The 17,874-nt window shown below is 49.5% G+C and overlaps 1 protein-coding gene across 1 annotated transcript in view; it reads right to left on the bottom strand.

The window, feature by feature from the left end:
• The window catches only part of LOC123998242 (phospholipid-transporting ATPase ID-like), a 77,131-nt gene extending 60,949 nt beyond the window's left edge, over window positions 1–16,182 (bottom strand). Inside the window, exons 1-3 of the mRNA XM_046303280.1 lie at window positions 15,937–16,182; window positions 2,264–2,322; window positions 1,917–2,030 (exon numbers count right to left, since the gene is read on the bottom strand). Coding sequence (XP_046159236.1) covers window positions 1,917–2,030; window positions 2,264–2,322; window positions 15,937–16,042 — 279 coding nt within the window. The 5' untranslated portion in view covers window positions 16,043–16,182. The remainder of the gene's footprint in view (window positions 1–1,916; window positions 2,031–2,263; window positions 2,323–15,936) is intronic.
• Window positions 16,183–17,874: the final 1,692 nt, after the last annotated feature.

Genomic DNA, 17,874 nt, shown 5'->3' with positions numbered 1-17,874 from the left:
TCCCCATACCTTCACTTCCTCTCCCTCCATTACTTTATCCCCGTCTCTCTCTGCTCTCCCCATACCTCCACTTCCTCTCCCTCCATTACTTTATCCCCGTCTCTCTCTGCCCTCCCCATACCTTCACTTCCTCTCCCTCCATTACTTTATCCCCGTCTCTCTCTGCCCTCCCCATACCTCCACTTCCTCTCCCTCCATTACTTTATCCCCGTCTCTCTCTGCCCTCCCCATACCTCCACTTCCTCTCCCTCCATTGCTTTATCCCCGTCTCTCTCTGCCCTCCCCATACCTTCACTTCCTCTCCCTCCATTACTTTATCCCCGTCTCTCTCTGCCCTCCCCATACCTTCACTTCCTCTCCCTCCATTACTTTATCCCCGTCTCTCTCTGCCCTCCCCATACCTCCACTTCCTCTCCCTCCATTACTTTATCCCCGTCTCTCTCTGCCCTCCCCATACCTTCACTTCCTCTCCCTCCATTACTTTATCCCCGTCTCTCTCTGCCCTCCCCATACCTTCACTTCCTCTCCCTCCATTACTTTATCCCCGTCTCTCTCTGCTCTCCCCATACCTCCACTTCCTCTCCCTCCATTACTTTATCCCCGTCTCTCTCTGCCCTCCCATACCTCCACTTCCTCTCCCTCCATTACTTTATCCCCGTCTCTCTCTGCCCTCCCCATACCTCCACTTCCTCCTTTGCTTTATACCCGTCTCTCTCTGCCCTCCCCATACCTTCACTTCCTCTCCCTCCATTACTTTATCCCCGTCTCTCTCTGCCCTCCCCATACCTCCACTTCCTCTCCCTCCATTACTTTATCCCCCCTCCACTTCCTGTATCTCTCTGCCCTCCCCATACCTCCACTTCCTCTCCCTCCATTACTTTATCCCCGTCTCTCTCTGCCCTCCCCATACCTCCACTTCCTCCATTGCTTTATACCCGTCTCTCTCTGCCCTCCCCATACCTCCACTTCCTCCATTGCTTTATCCCCGTCTCTCTCTGCCCTCCCCATACCTCCACTTCCTCTCCCTCCATTACTTTATCCCCGTCTCTCTCTGCCCTCCCCATACCTCCTCTTCCTCCATTGCTTTATCCCCGTCTCTCTCTGCCCTCCCCATACCTCCACTTCCTTCATTGCTTTATCCCCGTCTCTCTCTGCCCTCCCCATACCTCCACTTCCTCCATTGCTTTATACCCGTCTCTCTCTGCCCTCCCCATACCTCCACTTCCTCCATTGCTTTATCCCCGTCTCTCTCTGCCCTCCCCATACCTCCACTTCCTCTCCCTCCATTACTTTATCCCCGTCTCTCTCTGCCCTCCCCATACCTCCACTTCCTCTCCCTCCATTACTTTATCCCCGTCTCTCTCTCTGCCCTCCCCATATCTCCACTTCCTCTCCCTCCATTACTTTATCCCCGTCTCTCTCTGCCCTCCCCATACCTCCACTTCCTCTCCCTCCATTGTTTTATCCCCGTCTCTCTCTGCCCTCCCCATATCTCCACTTCCTCTCCCTCCATTACTTTATCCCCGTCTCTCTCTCTGCCCTCCCCATATCTCCACTTCCTCTCCCTCCATTACTTTATCCCCGTCTCTCTCTGCCCTCCCCATACCTCCACTTCCTCTCCCTCCATTGTTTTATCCCCGTCTCTCTCTGCCCTCCCCATACCTCCACTTCCTCTCCCTCCATTGCTTTATACCCGTCTCTCTCTGCCCTCCCCATATCTCCACTTCCTCTCCCTCCATTGCTTTATACCCGTCTCTCTCTGCCCTCCCCATATCTCCACTTCCTCTCCCTCCATTGCTTTATACCCGTCTCTCTCTGCCCTCCCCATACCTCCACTTCCTCTCCCTCCATTACTTTATCCCCGTCTCTCTCTGCCCTCCCCATACCTCCACTTCCTCTCCCTGCTTCCATCTTACCTGCAGTATGAGCAGAAAGAGGAAGTAGGTGTTGGCCACTTCCTGGAACTGTTCAAACAGGTTGACGGGCAGAAAGGTGATGACGTTGTACTTAGACGTCACAATACAGTTACTCTGAGAGAGACAGAGAGCGAGAGAGAGATAAAGAGAGATAAAGAGATAACGAGAGATAAAGAGATAAAGAGAAAAAAGAGAAGGGGAATAGAGGAAGGTATGTTCTAAATGTGAAATACTAATTACTACAAAAATAGAAAATGTTGGTCTATTATTAGTCATGTAATGTACTTAAACATAAATACACATATATAATCATGTACGCACACAAACACACAAACTATCTCTCTTACCGCATACTGAAACTTCTCGTTGTATTCTCTGTCATTGGCCCGGACCCTCCTCTCCTCCTCTGGTGAAACACACACAACACAACTGTGAGACAGACAACACATACCTTTGAATAACACAACTCTGAAACATCTTAACCAAAGATATCTTTGGGATAACACACAGATTCCCTGCCAGGGACCTTGCCTTTGTGTGTGTGTTTATAAGAGGGTGATTATCCCAGGCCGAGTCCCAGGCCGAGTCAATATCACTCATTCATCAATACAGATGTTCTATGTTAATTTGATCCCTCTGTTGTCACAGGGAATTTTCCTGTGCAGCAGGAAAGGCACATGTTCAGTGTATTCAAGGTTTAAAAAGGCTTCTAAATGTTATAATTTCCACTTTAAAATGTCAGACTTAACAAAAAATGTATCAACCTCTACAAAAATGTCTATTAATTATAATCCACATAATAATTCACAGTTCCTGTTGCTGCAGGATTATTGTCCTGCTGTGAGAAACTGGTCAGATTTAACTGTAACTACAGTCTGTGTTGGACAGAAAAAGAGAGATGGAGAGAGGTTGATTTATCTCATTTACATATACAGTACAACCAAATCAATATAGAGCTACACATGTACACGCACACACACACACACACACACACACACACACACACACACACACACACACACACACACACACACACACACACACACACACACACACACACACACACACACACACACACACACACACACACACACACACACACACACACACACACACACACACACACACACGCTGACTGGCAGGTCAATCACGTTGTAAGAGGAATTAGCTCTGTTTGGCTGGTGCTTCTGAACATGACCAACCCAACAGGCTCAGACCAGACACAGTTAACCCACCACTGGAGGGTGTGTGTGATCCCTGCGTCACTAAGGGAATAAACAGGCCATGACTCTGTCGAGGTCAGCTGAGGTGAATGTATACCTTGAGTTTTTTAAATAAAAAAGTTAATCAAATGAATTTCACCTTTATTTAACCAGGTAGGCCAGTTGAGAACAAGTTCTCATTTACAACCGTAACCTGGCCAAGATAAAGCAAAGCAGTGTGACACAAACAACAACACAGAGTTACAAGGTGAGATGAATGTATACCTTGAGGTAAATGTATACCTTGAGTAAATGTATACCTTGAGGTGAGGTGAATGTGTACATTGAGCTGAGGTGAATGTGTACGTTGAGGTGAATGTGTACGTTGAGGTCAGGTGAATGTATACCTTGAGGTGAGGTGAATGTATAGCTTAAGGTGAGGTGAATGTATACCTTGAGGTGAGGTGAATGTATACCTTGAGGTGAGGTGAATGTATACCTTGAGGTGAGGTGAATGTATACCTTGAGGTGAGGTGAATGTATACCTTAAGGTGAGGTGAATGTATACCTTGAGGTGAGGTGAATGTATACCTTAAGGTGAGGTGAACGTATACCTTAAGGTGAGGTGAACGTATACCTTGAGGTGAGGTGAATGTATACCTTGAGGTGAGGTGAATGTATACCTTGAGGTGAGGTGAATGTATACCTTGAGGTGAGGTGAATGTATACCTTGAGGTGAATGTGTACATTGAGTTGAGGTGAATGTGTACGTTGTGATGAGGTGAATGTGTACATTGAGGTGAGGTGAATGTGTACGTTGAGGTGAGGTGAATGTGTATGTTGAGGTGAGGTGAATGTGTACATTGAGGTGAGGTGAATGTGTATGTTGAGGTGAATGTGTACGTACGTTGAGGTTTATACGTTAATGAGCATCAGACCTTTATTTTGAAGGCTGTAGTTTGAGTCAGTCAGGTGTTGTTTTTTAACACTTCACTGAATATGCCAACACTTTGAGGGATTATTCATACCTCAAACTAAAGTCTCTCTCTCTCTCTAGGAGGATGCTGAAAGCTCCAGCTGTCTCTCTCCCCCTCTCTTTCTCTCCCTCTCTCTCTCTCTCTCTCTCTCTCTCTCTCACTCTCTCTCTCTTTCTCTCTCTCTCTCTCTCTTTCTCCCTCTCTCACTCACATTCTCTCTCTCTTTCTCTCTCTCTCTCTCTCTTTCTCCCTCTCTCTCTCTTTCTCTCTCTCTCTCTCTCTTTCTCCCTCTCTCACTCACATTCTCTCTCTCTCTCTCTCTTTCGCTCTCTCTCTCTCTCTTTCTCCCTCTCTCACTCACATTCTCTCTCTCTCTAGGATGCTGAAAGCTCCAGCTCTCCAGCCACTCAAACTCCTCCCTCCATCCCTCACTCTAAATATTAAGAGACTAACACCCTTCCCCTTAGCAACAGTGCTCTCCCTCTGGTTCTCCATCAACATAGAGAAACTGTATTCTCCCACTCCACTTCCTCTCTCTCTCTCTCTCTCTCTCTCTCTCTCTCTCTCTCTCTCTCTCTCTCTCTCTCTCTCTCTCTCTCTCTCTCTCTCTCTCTCTCTCTCTCTCTCTCTCTCTCTCTCTCTCTCTCTCTCTCTCTCTCTCTCTCTCTCTCTCTCTTTCTCTCTCTCTGTTAAAGGCTTTTTGTGCTGAATGATGCAGTGCATGTTTTGGAGGAACCCTCCCTGCCTCCTTCTCTCCTCTAATATTGATGAGAGCTTTTAAAATTAAATGACTGCTGTTCACCCAGAGTAGAGCACGCACGCACGCACGCACACACATAGTCACAGGTAGGTCAGTCAAACACGGCCCCTGTCCTGTTTCAGAGGAATCGGAAAAAAGCATACAGTACACACACAGTCACACACCTGCAAACTTCCTTCCTGTTTGTCTCTGACCTACCAAAACACACAGTCCTGTCTGACCTACCAAAATACACAGCCCTGTCTGACCTACTAAAACACACTGTCCTGTCTGACGTACCAAAACACACAGCCCCATCTGACCTACCAAAACACACAGCCCCATCTGACCTACTAAAACACACTGTCCTGTCTGACCTACCAAAACACTCAGTCCTGTCTGACCTACTAAAACACACTGTCCTGTCTGACCTACCAAAACACTCAGTCCTGTCTGACCTACCAAAACACACAGCCCCATCTGACCTACCAAAACACACAGCCCCATCTGACCTACTAAAACACACTGTCCTGTCTGACCTACCAAAACACACAGCCCCATCTGACCTACCAAAACACACAGTTCTGTCTGACCTACTAAAACACACTGTCCTGTCTGACCTACCAAAACACACAGTCCCGTCTGACCTACTAAAACACACTGTCCTGTCTGACCTACCAAAACACACAGCCCCATCTGACCTACCAAAACACACAGTCCTGTCTGACCTACTAAAACACACTGTCCTGTCTGACCTACCAAAACACTCAGTCCTGTCTGACCTACCAAAATACACTGCCCTGTCTGACATACTAAAACACACTGTCCTGTCTGACCTACCAAAACACACAGCCCCATCTGACCTACCAAAACACACAGTCCTGTCTAACCTACTAAAACACACAGTCCTGTCTAACCTACTAAAACACACTGTCCTGTCTGACCTACTAAAACACACAGCCCCATCTGACTTACTAAAACACACAGTCCCGTCTGACCTACTAAAACACACTGTCCTGTCTGACCTACCAAAACACACAGCCCCATCTGACCTACCAAAACACACAGTCCTGTCTGACCTACCAAAATACACAGCCCTGTCTGACCTACCAAAACACACAGTTCTTTCTGGCCTACCAAAACACACAGTCCTGTCTGACCTACTAAAACACACTGTCCTGTCTGATCTACTAAACACACAGTCCTGTCTAATCTACCAAAACACACAGTCCTGTATGGCCTACCAAAACACACAGTCCTGTCTAATCTACCAAAACACACAGTCCTGTCTGATCTACCAAAACACACAGCCCCATCTGACCTATCAAAACACACAGTCCTGTCTGACCTACCAAAATACACAGCCCTGTCTGACCTACTAAAACACACTGTCCTGTCTGACCTACCAAGACACACTGTCCTGTCTGACCTACCAAGACACACAGTCCTGCCTGACCTACCAAAACACACAGCCCCATCTGACCTACCAAAACACACAGTCCTGTCTGACCTACTAAAACACACAGTCCTGTCTGACCTACTAAAACACACTGTCCTGTCTGATCTACCAAAACACACAGTCCTGTCTGACCTACTAAAACACACTGTCCTGTCTGACCTACCAAAACACACAGTCCTGTCTGACCTACCAAAATACACAGTCCTGTCTGACCTACCAAAATACACAGTCCTGCCTGACCTACCAAAACACACAGCCCCATCTGACCTACCAAAACACACAGTCCTGTCTGACCTACTAAAACACACAGTCCTGTCTGACCTACTAAAACACACTGTCCTGTCTGATCTACCAAAACACACAGTCCTGTCTGACCTACTAAAACACACTGTCCTGCCTGACCTACCAAGACACACAGTCCTGTCTGATCTGGACATCTATAAGTACCTAGGTGTCTGGCTAGACTGTAAACTCTCCTTCCAGACTCATATCAAACATCTCCAATCGAAAATCAAATCAAGAGTCGGCTTTCTATTCCGCAACAAAGCTTCCTTCACTCACGCCGCCAAACTTACCCTAGTAAAACTGACTATCCTACCGATCCTCGACTTCGGCGATGTCATCTACAAAATGGCTTCCAACACTCTACTCAGCAAACTGGATGCAGTTTATCACAGTGCCATCCGTTTTGTCACTAAAGCACCTTATACCACCCACCACTGCGACTTGTATGCTCTAGTCGGCTGGCCCTCGCTACATATTCGTCGCCAGACCCACTGGCTCCAGGTCATCTACAAGTCCATGCTAGGTAAAGCTCCACCTTATCTCAGTTCACTGGACCTACCAAAATACACAGCCCTGTCTGAACTACCAAAACACACAGCCCTCACACTCACTAACATAGTTTATTCACACATACACACATACACATTCAGTTCACATACATTATACTGTAGACACAATACACATATTACAGTAATACACAACATGCTGGAGCAGAGATGGACCACAAGAAGACATTAACCTAGGCACTATATAAACAGTTGATGGACCATAAGAAGACATTAACCTAGGCCCTATTTAAACAAGGCCTTGGTTTCATGCATGTCAACATCAGAAGCCTCCTCCCTAAGTTTGTTTTACTCACTGCTTTAGCACACTCTGCTAACTCTGATGTCCTTGCCGTGTCTGAATCCTGGCTCAGGAAGGCCACCAAAAATTCTGAGATTTCCATACCTAACTATAACATTTTCCGTCAAGATAGAACTACCAAAGGGGGAGGAGTTGCAGTCTACTGCAGAGATAGCCTGCAGAGTAATGTCATACTTTCCAGGTCCATACTAATTTTAAAAATGACTCTCTCCAGAAATAAGTCTCTCACTGTTGCCGCCTGCTACCGACCCCCCTCAGCTCCCAGCTGTGCCCTGGACACCATTTGTGAATGGATTGCCCCCCATCTAGCTTCAGAGTTTGTTCTGTTAGATGACCTAAACTGGGATATGCTTAACACCCCGGCAGTCCTACAATCTAAGCTAGATGCCCTCAATCTCACACAAATGATCAAGGAGCCCACCAGGTACAACCCTAAATCTGTAAACAAGGGCACCCTCATAGACGTCATCCTGACCAACTGACCCTTCAAATACACCTCCACTGTCTTCAACCAGGATCTCAGCGATCACCCCCTCATTGCCTGCATCTGCTACGGATCCGCAGTCAAACGACCACCCCTCATCACTGTCAAACGCTCCCTAAAACACTTCTGTGAGCAGGCCTTTCTAATCGACCTGGCCCGGGTATCCTGGAAGGACATTGACCTCATCCCGTCAGTTGAGGATGTCTGGTCATTCTTTAAAAGTAACTTCCTCACCATTTTAGATAAGCATGCTTCGTTCAAAAAATGCAGAACTAAGAACAGATATAGCCCTTGGTTCACTCCAGACCTGACTGCCCTCGACCAGCACAAAAACATCCTGTGGAGGACTGCAATGGCATCGAATAATCCCAGCGATATGCAACTGTTCAGGGAAGTCAGGAAAGCAAAGGCCAGCTTCTTCAAGCAGATATTTGCATCCTGTAGCTCTAACTCCAAAAAGTTCTGGGACACTGTGAAGTCCATGGAGAACAAGAGCACCTCCTCCCAGCTGCCCACTGCACTGAGGCTCGGTAACACGGTCACCACCGATAAATCCATGATTATCGAAAACTTCAACAAGCATTTCTCAACGGCTGGCCATGCCTTCCTCCTGGCTACTCCAACCTCGGCCAACAGCTCCACCCCCCCCCCCCCCCGCAGCTACTCGCCAGGTTCTTCTTTACCCAAATCCAGATAGCAGATGTTCTGAAAGAGCTGCAAAACCTGGACCCGTACAAATCAGCTGGGCTTGACAATCTGGACCCTCTATTTCTGAAACTATCTGCCGCCATTGTCGCAACCCCTATTACCAGCCTGTTCAACCTCTCTTTCATATCGTCTGAGATCCCCAAGGATTGGAAAGCTGCCACAGTCATCCCCCTCTTCAAAGGGGGAGACACCCTGGACCCAAACTGTTACAGACCTATATCCATCCTGCCCTGCCTATCTAAGGTCTTCGAAAGCCAAGTCAACAAACAGGTCACTGACCATCTCGAATCCCACCGTACCTTCTCCGCTGTGCAATCTGGTTTTCGAGCCGGTCTCGGGTGCACCTCAGCCACACTCAAGGTACTAAACGATATCATAACCGCCATCGATAAAAGACAGTACTTTGCAGCCGTTTTCATCGACCTTGCCAAGGCTTTCGACTCTGTCAATCACCAAATTCTTATCGGCAGACTCAGTAGCCTCGGTTTTTCTGATGACTGCCTTGCCTGGTTCACCAACTACTTTGCAGAAACAGTTCAGTGTGTCAAATCGGAGGGCATGCTGTGCAGTCCTCTGGCAGTCTCTAGTCTCTACATCCCTCTCTTCCTCCCTCCACTCCTCTCTCTGTCCATCCCTCTCTTCCTCCCTCCACTCCTCTCTCTGTCCATCCCTCTCTCCTTCCTCCACTCCTCTCTCTGTCCATCCCTCTCTTCCTCCCTCCACTCCTCTCTCTATCCATCCCTCTCTTCCTCCCTCCACTCCTCTCTCTGTCCATCCTTCTCTTCCTCCCTCCACTCCTCTCTCTATCTACATCCCTCTCTTCCTCCCTCCACTCCTCTCTCTATCTACATCCCTCTCTTCCTCCCTCCACTCCTCTCTCTATCCATCCCTCTCTCCTTCCTCCACTCCTCTCTCTGTCCATCCCTCTCTCCTTCCTCCACCATCCTCTCTCTGTCCATCCATCCCTCTCTCCTCCTCCCCTCCTCTGTCCATCCCTCCTCCTCCTCCACTATCCATCCCTCTCTCCTCCCTCCACTCCTCTCTCTATCCATCCCTCTCTCCTTCCTCCACTTCCTCTGTCCATCCCTCTCTCCTCCTCCACTCCTCTCTGTCCATCCCTCCATCCTCCCTCCACTCCTCCTTCCTCCACTCCTCTCTATCCATCCCTCTCTCCTTCCTCCACCCCTCTCTCTGTCCATCCCTCCATCCCTCTCTCCTTCCTCCACTCCTCTCTCTGTCCATCCCTCTCTCCTTCCTCCACTCCTCTCTCTGTCCATCCCTCTCTCCTTCCTCCACTCCTCTCTCTGTCCATCCCTCTCTCCTTCCTCCACTCCTCTCTCTGTCCATCCCTCTCTCCTTCCTCCACTCCTCTCTCTGTCCACCCTCCTCTCTCTATCCATCCCTCTCCCTTCCTCCACTCCTCTCTCTCCATCCATCCCTCCTCCTCCTTCCTCCATCCCTCTCTCTGTCCATCCCTCCATCCTCCTCTCTTCCTCCACTCCTCTCTCTGTCCATCCCTCTCTTCCTCCCTCCACTCCTCTCTCTATCCATCCCTCTCTCCTTCCTCCACTCCTCTCTCTGTCCATCCCTCTCTCCTTCCTCCAGCTCTCTTACTCTGAAGGTTGTTGTGTTGTTTCTTTGGTCAGCGTCTGAAATAAATCTGTAGCCAGTCTGCATTAACCCCTGTTGCCCACATAACAGCCTCATGCCTGCTGGCAGACTGGTCCACATAACAGTCCCATGCCCACTGGCAGGCTGGTCCACATAACAGCCTCATGCCTGCTGGCAGGCTGGTCCACATAACAGTCCCATGCCCACTGGCAGGCTGGTCCACATAACAGCCCCATGCCTGCTGGCAGGCTGGTCCACATAACAGCCCCATGCCCGCTGGCAGGCTGGTCCACATAACAGTCCCATGCCCACTGACAGGCTGGTCCACATAACAGCCCCATGCCTGCTGGCAGGCTGGTCCACATAACAGCCCCATGCCCGCTGGCAGGCTGGTCCACATAACAGCCCCATGCCCGCTGGCAGGCTGGTCCACATAACAGCCCCATGCCCGCTGGCAGGCAGGTAGGTTGGTGACATAACAGCCCCATGCCCGCTGGCAGGCTGGTCCACATAACAGTCCCATGCCCACTGGCAGGCAGGTAGGTTGGTGACATAACAGCCCCATGCCCGCTGGCAGGCAGGTAGGTTGGACACATAACAGCCCCATGCCCACTGGCAGACAGGTAGCCTCCAGCCACAGTGCCTCTCAGAGCTACGCAGCAGGACGCTCCATCCTCCAGCCACAGTGCCTCTCAGAGCTACGCAGCAGGACGCTCCAGCCTCCAGCCACAGTGCCTCTCAGAGCTACGCAGCAGGACGCTCCAGCCTCCAGACACAATGCCTCTCAGAGCTACGCAGCAGGACGCTCCATCCTCCAGCCACAGTGCTTCTCAGAGCTACGCAGCAGGACGCTCCAGCCTCCAGACACAGTGCCTCTCAGAGCTACGCAGCAGGACACTCCATCCTCCAGCCACAGTGCCTCTCAGAGCTACGCAGCAGGACGCTCCAGCCTCCAGACACAGTGCCTCTCAGAGCTACGCAGCAGGATGCTCCAGCCTCCAGACACAGTGCTTCGCAGAGCTACGCAGCAGGACGCTCCATCCTCCAGCCACAGTGCCTCTCAGAGCTAGGCAGCAGGACGCTCCATCCTCCAGCCACAGTGCCTCTCAGAGCTACGCAGCAGGACGCTCCAGCCTCCAGCCACAGTGCCTCTCAGAGCTACGCAGCAGGACGCTCCATCCTCCAGCCACAGTGCCTCTCAGAGCTACGCAGCAGGACAATACAGAAGCCCATTATCCAGCCTTTAAACCTCTTTACTGGGACACAGAGACATCTACAGCATAGGAACTAGGTTATACTTATCACAGATCATAACAGCAAGGCCTGGAGGATTCTACAAGCTACTATCATCCTGTTGAGAGGATGTGTGTGTGAGTGAAGGCATGATGTATGGATCTGTGTTACCATGAGAGGCAGATCCACAGGGGAGCTCTCCCTCCTTCTCTCCTTCTCTCTCCCTCTCGTCCCCTTCTCCCCTTTCTCCCTCTTTCTCTAGACATGACGGCACCTGCCACAAATACCTGACGCACCAGTTCTTAGACTCACCCCGTGGCCACACACATTCACACACACCAACACACATGCACTATTCTATCTACACATTTACATTTACATTTAAGTCATTTAGCAGACGCTCTTATCCAGAGCGACACACACATTCACACACACCAACACACATGCACTATTCTATCTACACACACATTCACACACACCAACACACATGCACTATTCTATCTACACACACATTCACACACACACACACCAACACACATGCACTATTCTATCTACACACACATTCACACACACCAACACACATGCACTATTTTATCTACACACACATTCACACAGACCAACACACACACACTATTCTATCTACACACACATTCAATGTTCTATCTAGTGGTTGTATTCTGCTGCCTGGTCTTGTAGATGTTCCCTAACTGAACCCTGAGGACGGTCTGTCTGATACTGTCCCGTTGTTTACTTTGTAAATCTCAAGAAAACCAGATGGGCCAATAAATGAAAGAACTGTCGCTACATCCAGTGACTGACATGCTCTGTACAGAAGTCTAGGTAATTGATAGATACTGTATAACCAGATGCTACTGAAGCACAGCAGGAAGGGTACGTAATGAGGACTCACAGAGAGACAGAAAGGTAGAGAGAGAGAGAGAGAGAGAGAGAGAGAGAGAAGAGAGAGAGAGAGAGAGAGAGAGAGAGAGAGAGAGAGAGAGAGAGAGAGAGAGAGAGAGAGAGGGGTAGAGAGGTAGCGAGAGAGAGCGCGCGAGAGAGGTAAAGAGAGAGAGATGTAGAGAGAGAGAGAGAGAGAGGTAGAGAGAGGTAGAGAGAGAGGTAGAGAGAGGTAGAGAGCGAGAGAGAGAGAGGTAGAGAGTGAGAGAGGGAGAGAGAGAGAGGTAAAGAGAGAGAGAGGTAAAGAGAGAGAGAGGTAGAGAGAGGTAGAGGTAGAGGTAGAGAGAGGTAGAGGTAGAGAGAGGTAGAGGTAGAGAGAGGTAGACAGAGAGAGAGGTAGAGAGAGGTAGAGAGAGAGGTAGAGAGAGAGTAGGAGAGAGAGAGAGAGAGGTAGAGAGAGAGGTAGAGGTAGAGAGAGAGGTAGAGGTAGAGAGGTAGAGAGAGAGAGAAAGAGAGAGAGAGGTAGAGAGAGTTAGAGAGAGAGAGAGAGGTAGAGAGAGGTAGAGAGAAAGGTAGAGAGAGGTAGAGGTAGAGAGCGGTAGAGAGAGAGAGGTAGAGAGGGAGAGAGAGAGAGGTAGAGAGAGAGGTAGAGAGAGAGAGAGGTAGAGGTAGAGAGAGAGAGAGATGTAGAGGTAGAGAGAGGTAGAGAGAGAGAGAGGTAGAGAGAGAGAGAAAGGTAGAGAGAGAGAGAGAGAGAGAAAGGTAGAGAGAGAGAGAGAGAGAGAGAGAGAGAGAGAGAGAGAGAGAGAGAGAGAGAGAGAGAGAGAGAGAGGTAGAGGTAGAGAGAGAGGTAGAGAGAAAGAGAGAGGTAGAGGTAGAGAGAGGTAGAGAGAAAGGTAGAGAGAGGTAGAGAGAAAGGTAGAGAGAGGTAGAGGTAGAGAGCGGTAGAGAGGTAGAGAGGGAGAGAGAGAGGTAGAGAGAGAGAGAGAGGTAGAGGTAAAGAGGTAGAGAGAAAGGTAGAGAGAAAGGTAGAGAGAAAGGTAGAGAGAACGAGAGAGGTAGAGGTAGAGAGAGAGAGAGAGAGAGAGAGGTAGAGGTAGAGAGAGTGGTAGAGAGAGAGTAGAGAGAGAGAGAGAGTGGTAGAGAGAGAGGTAGAGAGAGGGGTAGAGAGAGGTAGAGAGAGGTAGAGAGAGAGAGAGAGGTAGAGGTAGAGAGAGGTAGAGAGAGTGGTAGAGAGAGAGGTAGAGAGAGAGAGAGAGGTAGAGGTAGAGAGAGGTAGAGGAGGGGTAGAGAGAGGTAGAGGTAGAGAGAGGTAGAGAGAGAGGGGTAGAGAGAGGGGTAGAGAGAGAGAGAGAGAGAGAGAGAGAGAGAGAGAGAGAGAGAGAGAGAGAGAGAGAGAGAGAGAGAGAGAGAGAGAGAGAGAGAGAGAGAGAGAGAGAGAGAGAGAGAGAGAGAGGTAGAGGTAGAGAGAGGTAGAGAGAGAGAGATGTAGAGGTAGAGAGAGGTAGAGAGAGAGAGAGGTAGAGAGAGAGAGAAAGAGAAAGAGTAGAGAGAGAGAGAGAGAGAGAGAGAGAGAGAGAGAGAGAGAGGTAGAGGTAGAGAGGGGTAGAGAGATAGAGAGGTAGAGAGAAAGAGAGAGGTAGAGGTAGAGAGAGGTAGAGAGAAAGGTAGAGAGAGGTAGAGGTAGAGAGCGGTAGAGAGAGAGGTAGAGAGGGAGAGAGAGAGGTAGAGAGAGAGAGAGGTAGAGGTAAAGAGGTAGAGAGAAAGGTAGAGAGAGGTAGAGAGAACGAGAGAGGTAGAGGTAGAGAGAGAGAGAGGTAGAGGTAGAGAGAGGTAGAGAGAGAGGTAGAGAGTGGTAGAGAGAGAGTAGAGAGAGAGAGAGTGGTAGAGAGAGAGGTAGAGAGAGGGGTAGAGAGAGGTAGAGAGAGAGAGAGAGAGGTAGAGGTAGAGAGAGGTAGAGGTAGAGAGAGGTAGAGAGAGAGGTAGAGAGAGTGGTAGAGAGAGAGGTAGAGAGAGAGAGAGAGGTAGAGGTAGAGAGAGGTAGAGAGTGAGAGGTAGAGAGAGAGGTAGAGGTAGAGAGAGGTAGAGGTAGAGAGAGGTAGAGGTAGAGAGAGGTAGAGAGAGGGGTAGAGAGAGGTAGAGGTAGAGAGATTTTCTATTTTCTGTCATTTTAAGGTAAACAATGAAACTGCACAGTAACAGACAGACTGGTTTAAATAAAGGTCAAATGATGGTGGATGCATGCAGAAACACACACACACACACACACACACACACACACACACACACACACACACACACACACACACACACACACACACACACACACACACACACACACACACACACACACACACACACACACACACACACACACACACACACACACACACACACACACACACACGATGAGATTCAAGGTAAACGGTTAGGGAGAATCAGTGCAGTGTCTGTGACTGGTGCCTATAAGATGGATCAGTGTCTCACCGCCCCGGGCTTGTCTCACCGCCCCGGGCTGTCTCACCGCCCCGGGCTTGTCTCACCGCCCCGGGCTTGTCTCACCGCCCCGGGCTGTCTCACCGCCCCGGGCTGTCTCACCGCCCCGGGCTTGTCTCACCGCCCCGGGCTTGTCTCACCGCCCCGGGCTTGTCTCACCGCCCCGGGCTGTCTCACCGCCCCGGGCTGTCTCACCGCCCCGGGCTTGTCTCACCGCCCCGGGCTTGTCTCACCGCCCTGGGCTGCTCAGGACAGGGACATTAGTCACACACTGAGGGCCTCATGAATGTCATGACCTTCTTTTCTATTAACTATCATTCATTATGGGCCTAATGAGCAACATACAATTAACACTGTCAGTCCACAGCAGTAGTTATGTCTCTCAAGAACAGGGTACTGAATCCTTGTCAACGGGACAGGGTATTCAGTCGAGCATTCTATAATGACAGATGAGATCGTTGAAAGCTCCATCTGTGTGTGTGTGTGTGTGTGTGTGTGTGTGTGTGTGTGTGTGTGTGTGTGTGTGTGTGTGTGTGTGTGTGTGTGTGTGTGTGTGTGTGTGTGTGTGTGTGTGTGTGTGTGTGTGTGTGTGTGTGTGTGTGTGTGTGTGTGTGTGTGTGTGTGTGTGTGTGTGTGTGTGAGGTAGAGTGTTGGCTGACAGTGACTGGTCACGCGTGAAATGACAGGCACTGAGAGTCAGTGAAGCGTACGAGTGTGAACTGTATCCATACAAGGTTAGACAGAGGAGTGGACTGGTGACGGAGTGACAGGTAGATGTGGATGAGGCTTCACACAGACACATAAACACACACACAATGATGGAGATATGGAGATGGACACTGTAGAGATGTGAGAAATCATGAGATGAGGGACTGAATACTGACACAAACAGATGAGATGTAGATGGTTTATTGACATAGCAGGGAGAGCCTGTCTGTCATCAGACAGAACACCATAAATCATATAGATGGAAGCTACAGCACATTTCCCCATCCAATGAACAAACAGACACACACTGCATATAAAACAGATGCCTGACGTGACTGTGGCAAACAGAAGTACCTGTCCACGTCTTCTTGGTTTTAGCAGCTAGTCCTTGTTGTTTCTTCTGTTGCAGTGGAAGAACGATGGGGAACCACTTTTCAGGAATATCTTTGGGGATAGTCATTCTGACTCGCTTCCTTAACCTAACAGGGACTAACGTAGTTAATCGGTCAATAGGTTTTCCCCGGTTCTGCTGAGCATCTTGCGCAGAGACAGACAGACGCTCCGAGAGCTGTACCGAACACTCTTGGTCCAGTCCTGTCCCGTCTGCGTCTCCGGTTATAGATTAGGAGTGTGTCATACCATTACCGCTTCTCTCCCCCTCCCCCTCTCACCCTCTCTCTCTCTCACTTCTCTCTCTCTCTCTGCTGCAGAACCACTGAGGTCATTGGCTGTGATGCTGTGCTGCCAGCTCCACTCTCTCTGTGATGCTGTGCTGCCAGCTCCACTCTCTCTGTGATGCTGTGCTGCCAGCTCCACTCTCTCTGTGATACTGTGCTGCCAGCTCCACTCTCTCTGTGATGCTGTGCTGCCAGCTCCACTCTCTCTGTGATGCTGTGCTGCCAGCTCCACTCTCTCTGTGATACTGTGCTGCCAGCTCCACTCTCTATGTGATGCTGTGCTGCCAGCTCCACTCTCTCTGTGATGCTGTGCTGCCAGCTCCACTCTCTCTGTGATGCTGTGCTGCCAGCTCCACTCTCTCTGTGATGCTGTGCTGCCAGCTCCACTCTCTCTGTGATGCTGTGCTGCCAGCTCCACTCTCTCTGTGATGCTGTGCTGCCAGTTCCACTCTCTCTGTGATGCTGTGCTGCCAGTTCCACTCTCTCTGTGATGCTGTGCTGCCAGCTCCACTCTCTCTGTGATGCTGTGCTGCCAGCTCCACTCTCTCTGTGATGCTGTAAGTGGTGCCTTCATGTCACTATGAATGAGATGCTGACGTGCCGTTACCACACTGTAAATGACTGGAACCTGAAGTAGCAGCGTCTTCATCAGAGCCTGTCGCCAAGTCTAATGATGGAACGTTGTATTTCCTTTCAACAGGCTAAAGACCAATTGTTTAAATGTAGGGGGCATCAGAACGTTATGCCCCTGAACCTTTAGGCTCCACGACTCTGATTCCACTGATTAACTTTAGTCATGTTAAATAACATTACACGACACTGTAATAAAGTGATTCATATGATGATATTGGGAATTGGATACAGGACATCTTCAACATGGGGCGGCAGGGTAGCTGAGTGGTTAGAGTGTTGGACTAGTAACCGGAAGGATGCAAGTTCAAATCCCCGAGCTGACAAGGTACAAATCTGTTGTTCTGCCCCTGAACAGGCAGTTAACCCACTGTTCCAAGGCAGTCATTGAAAAAAAGAATTTGTTCTTAACTGACTTACCTAGTTAAATAAAGGTAAAATTTAAAATGACATTTTCTTTTTAAAAACGTGCTACTGCATTATTGGGCATTATAGTGCTACTGCATTATTGGGTACCCTAATCAATTCCTTGGACGTGCCTTCCCTGGCACCAATTACATAAACATTGTCCTCCTCACAATAACACAGAGAAGCTGTCTCTGCATTACATAATCACCAAGGCTGTCCGTTTGCAGAGGGTTTCAACCAATAGCAGGTTGTCGTTGACGTTGTCAGGGCAACTGCCTCTGCAGAGGTGTGAGAGAAGCAGGTCACTGCAGGGAGAAACTGGGTGCCATCTTGGATCTAGCCATGAGGAGGGAGATGCAGCTGTGCTGGCATACGGAGCCAAGGTGACTCTCACAACAGCCCAGTTGCCTGAGTGTTGGTAAGGAATGGGAGGGGAGAGGAGACACTGCAGCGGGGATAAAGAGTTCTGGGCACGTGCCGTGTGTGGGGAGTCTCGTGGCATTAGAGGACACATCCAGACTGCTAAACACACACTTCTCTCTGATGTATACACACATACACACACACACACGTGCTG

The sequence above is a fragment of the Oncorhynchus gorbuscha genome, linkage group LG15, assembly GCF_021184085.1.
Source record: "Oncorhynchus gorbuscha isolate QuinsamMale2020 ecotype Even-year linkage group LG15, OgorEven_v1.0, whole genome shotgun sequence".
NCBI classification, from domain to species: Eukaryota; Metazoa; Chordata; class Actinopteri; order Salmoniformes; family Salmonidae; genus Oncorhynchus; species Oncorhynchus gorbuscha.
The sequence above is the reverse complement of the archived record's forward strand: the minus strand, read 5'-3'. Positions and strand labels throughout refer to the sequence as shown.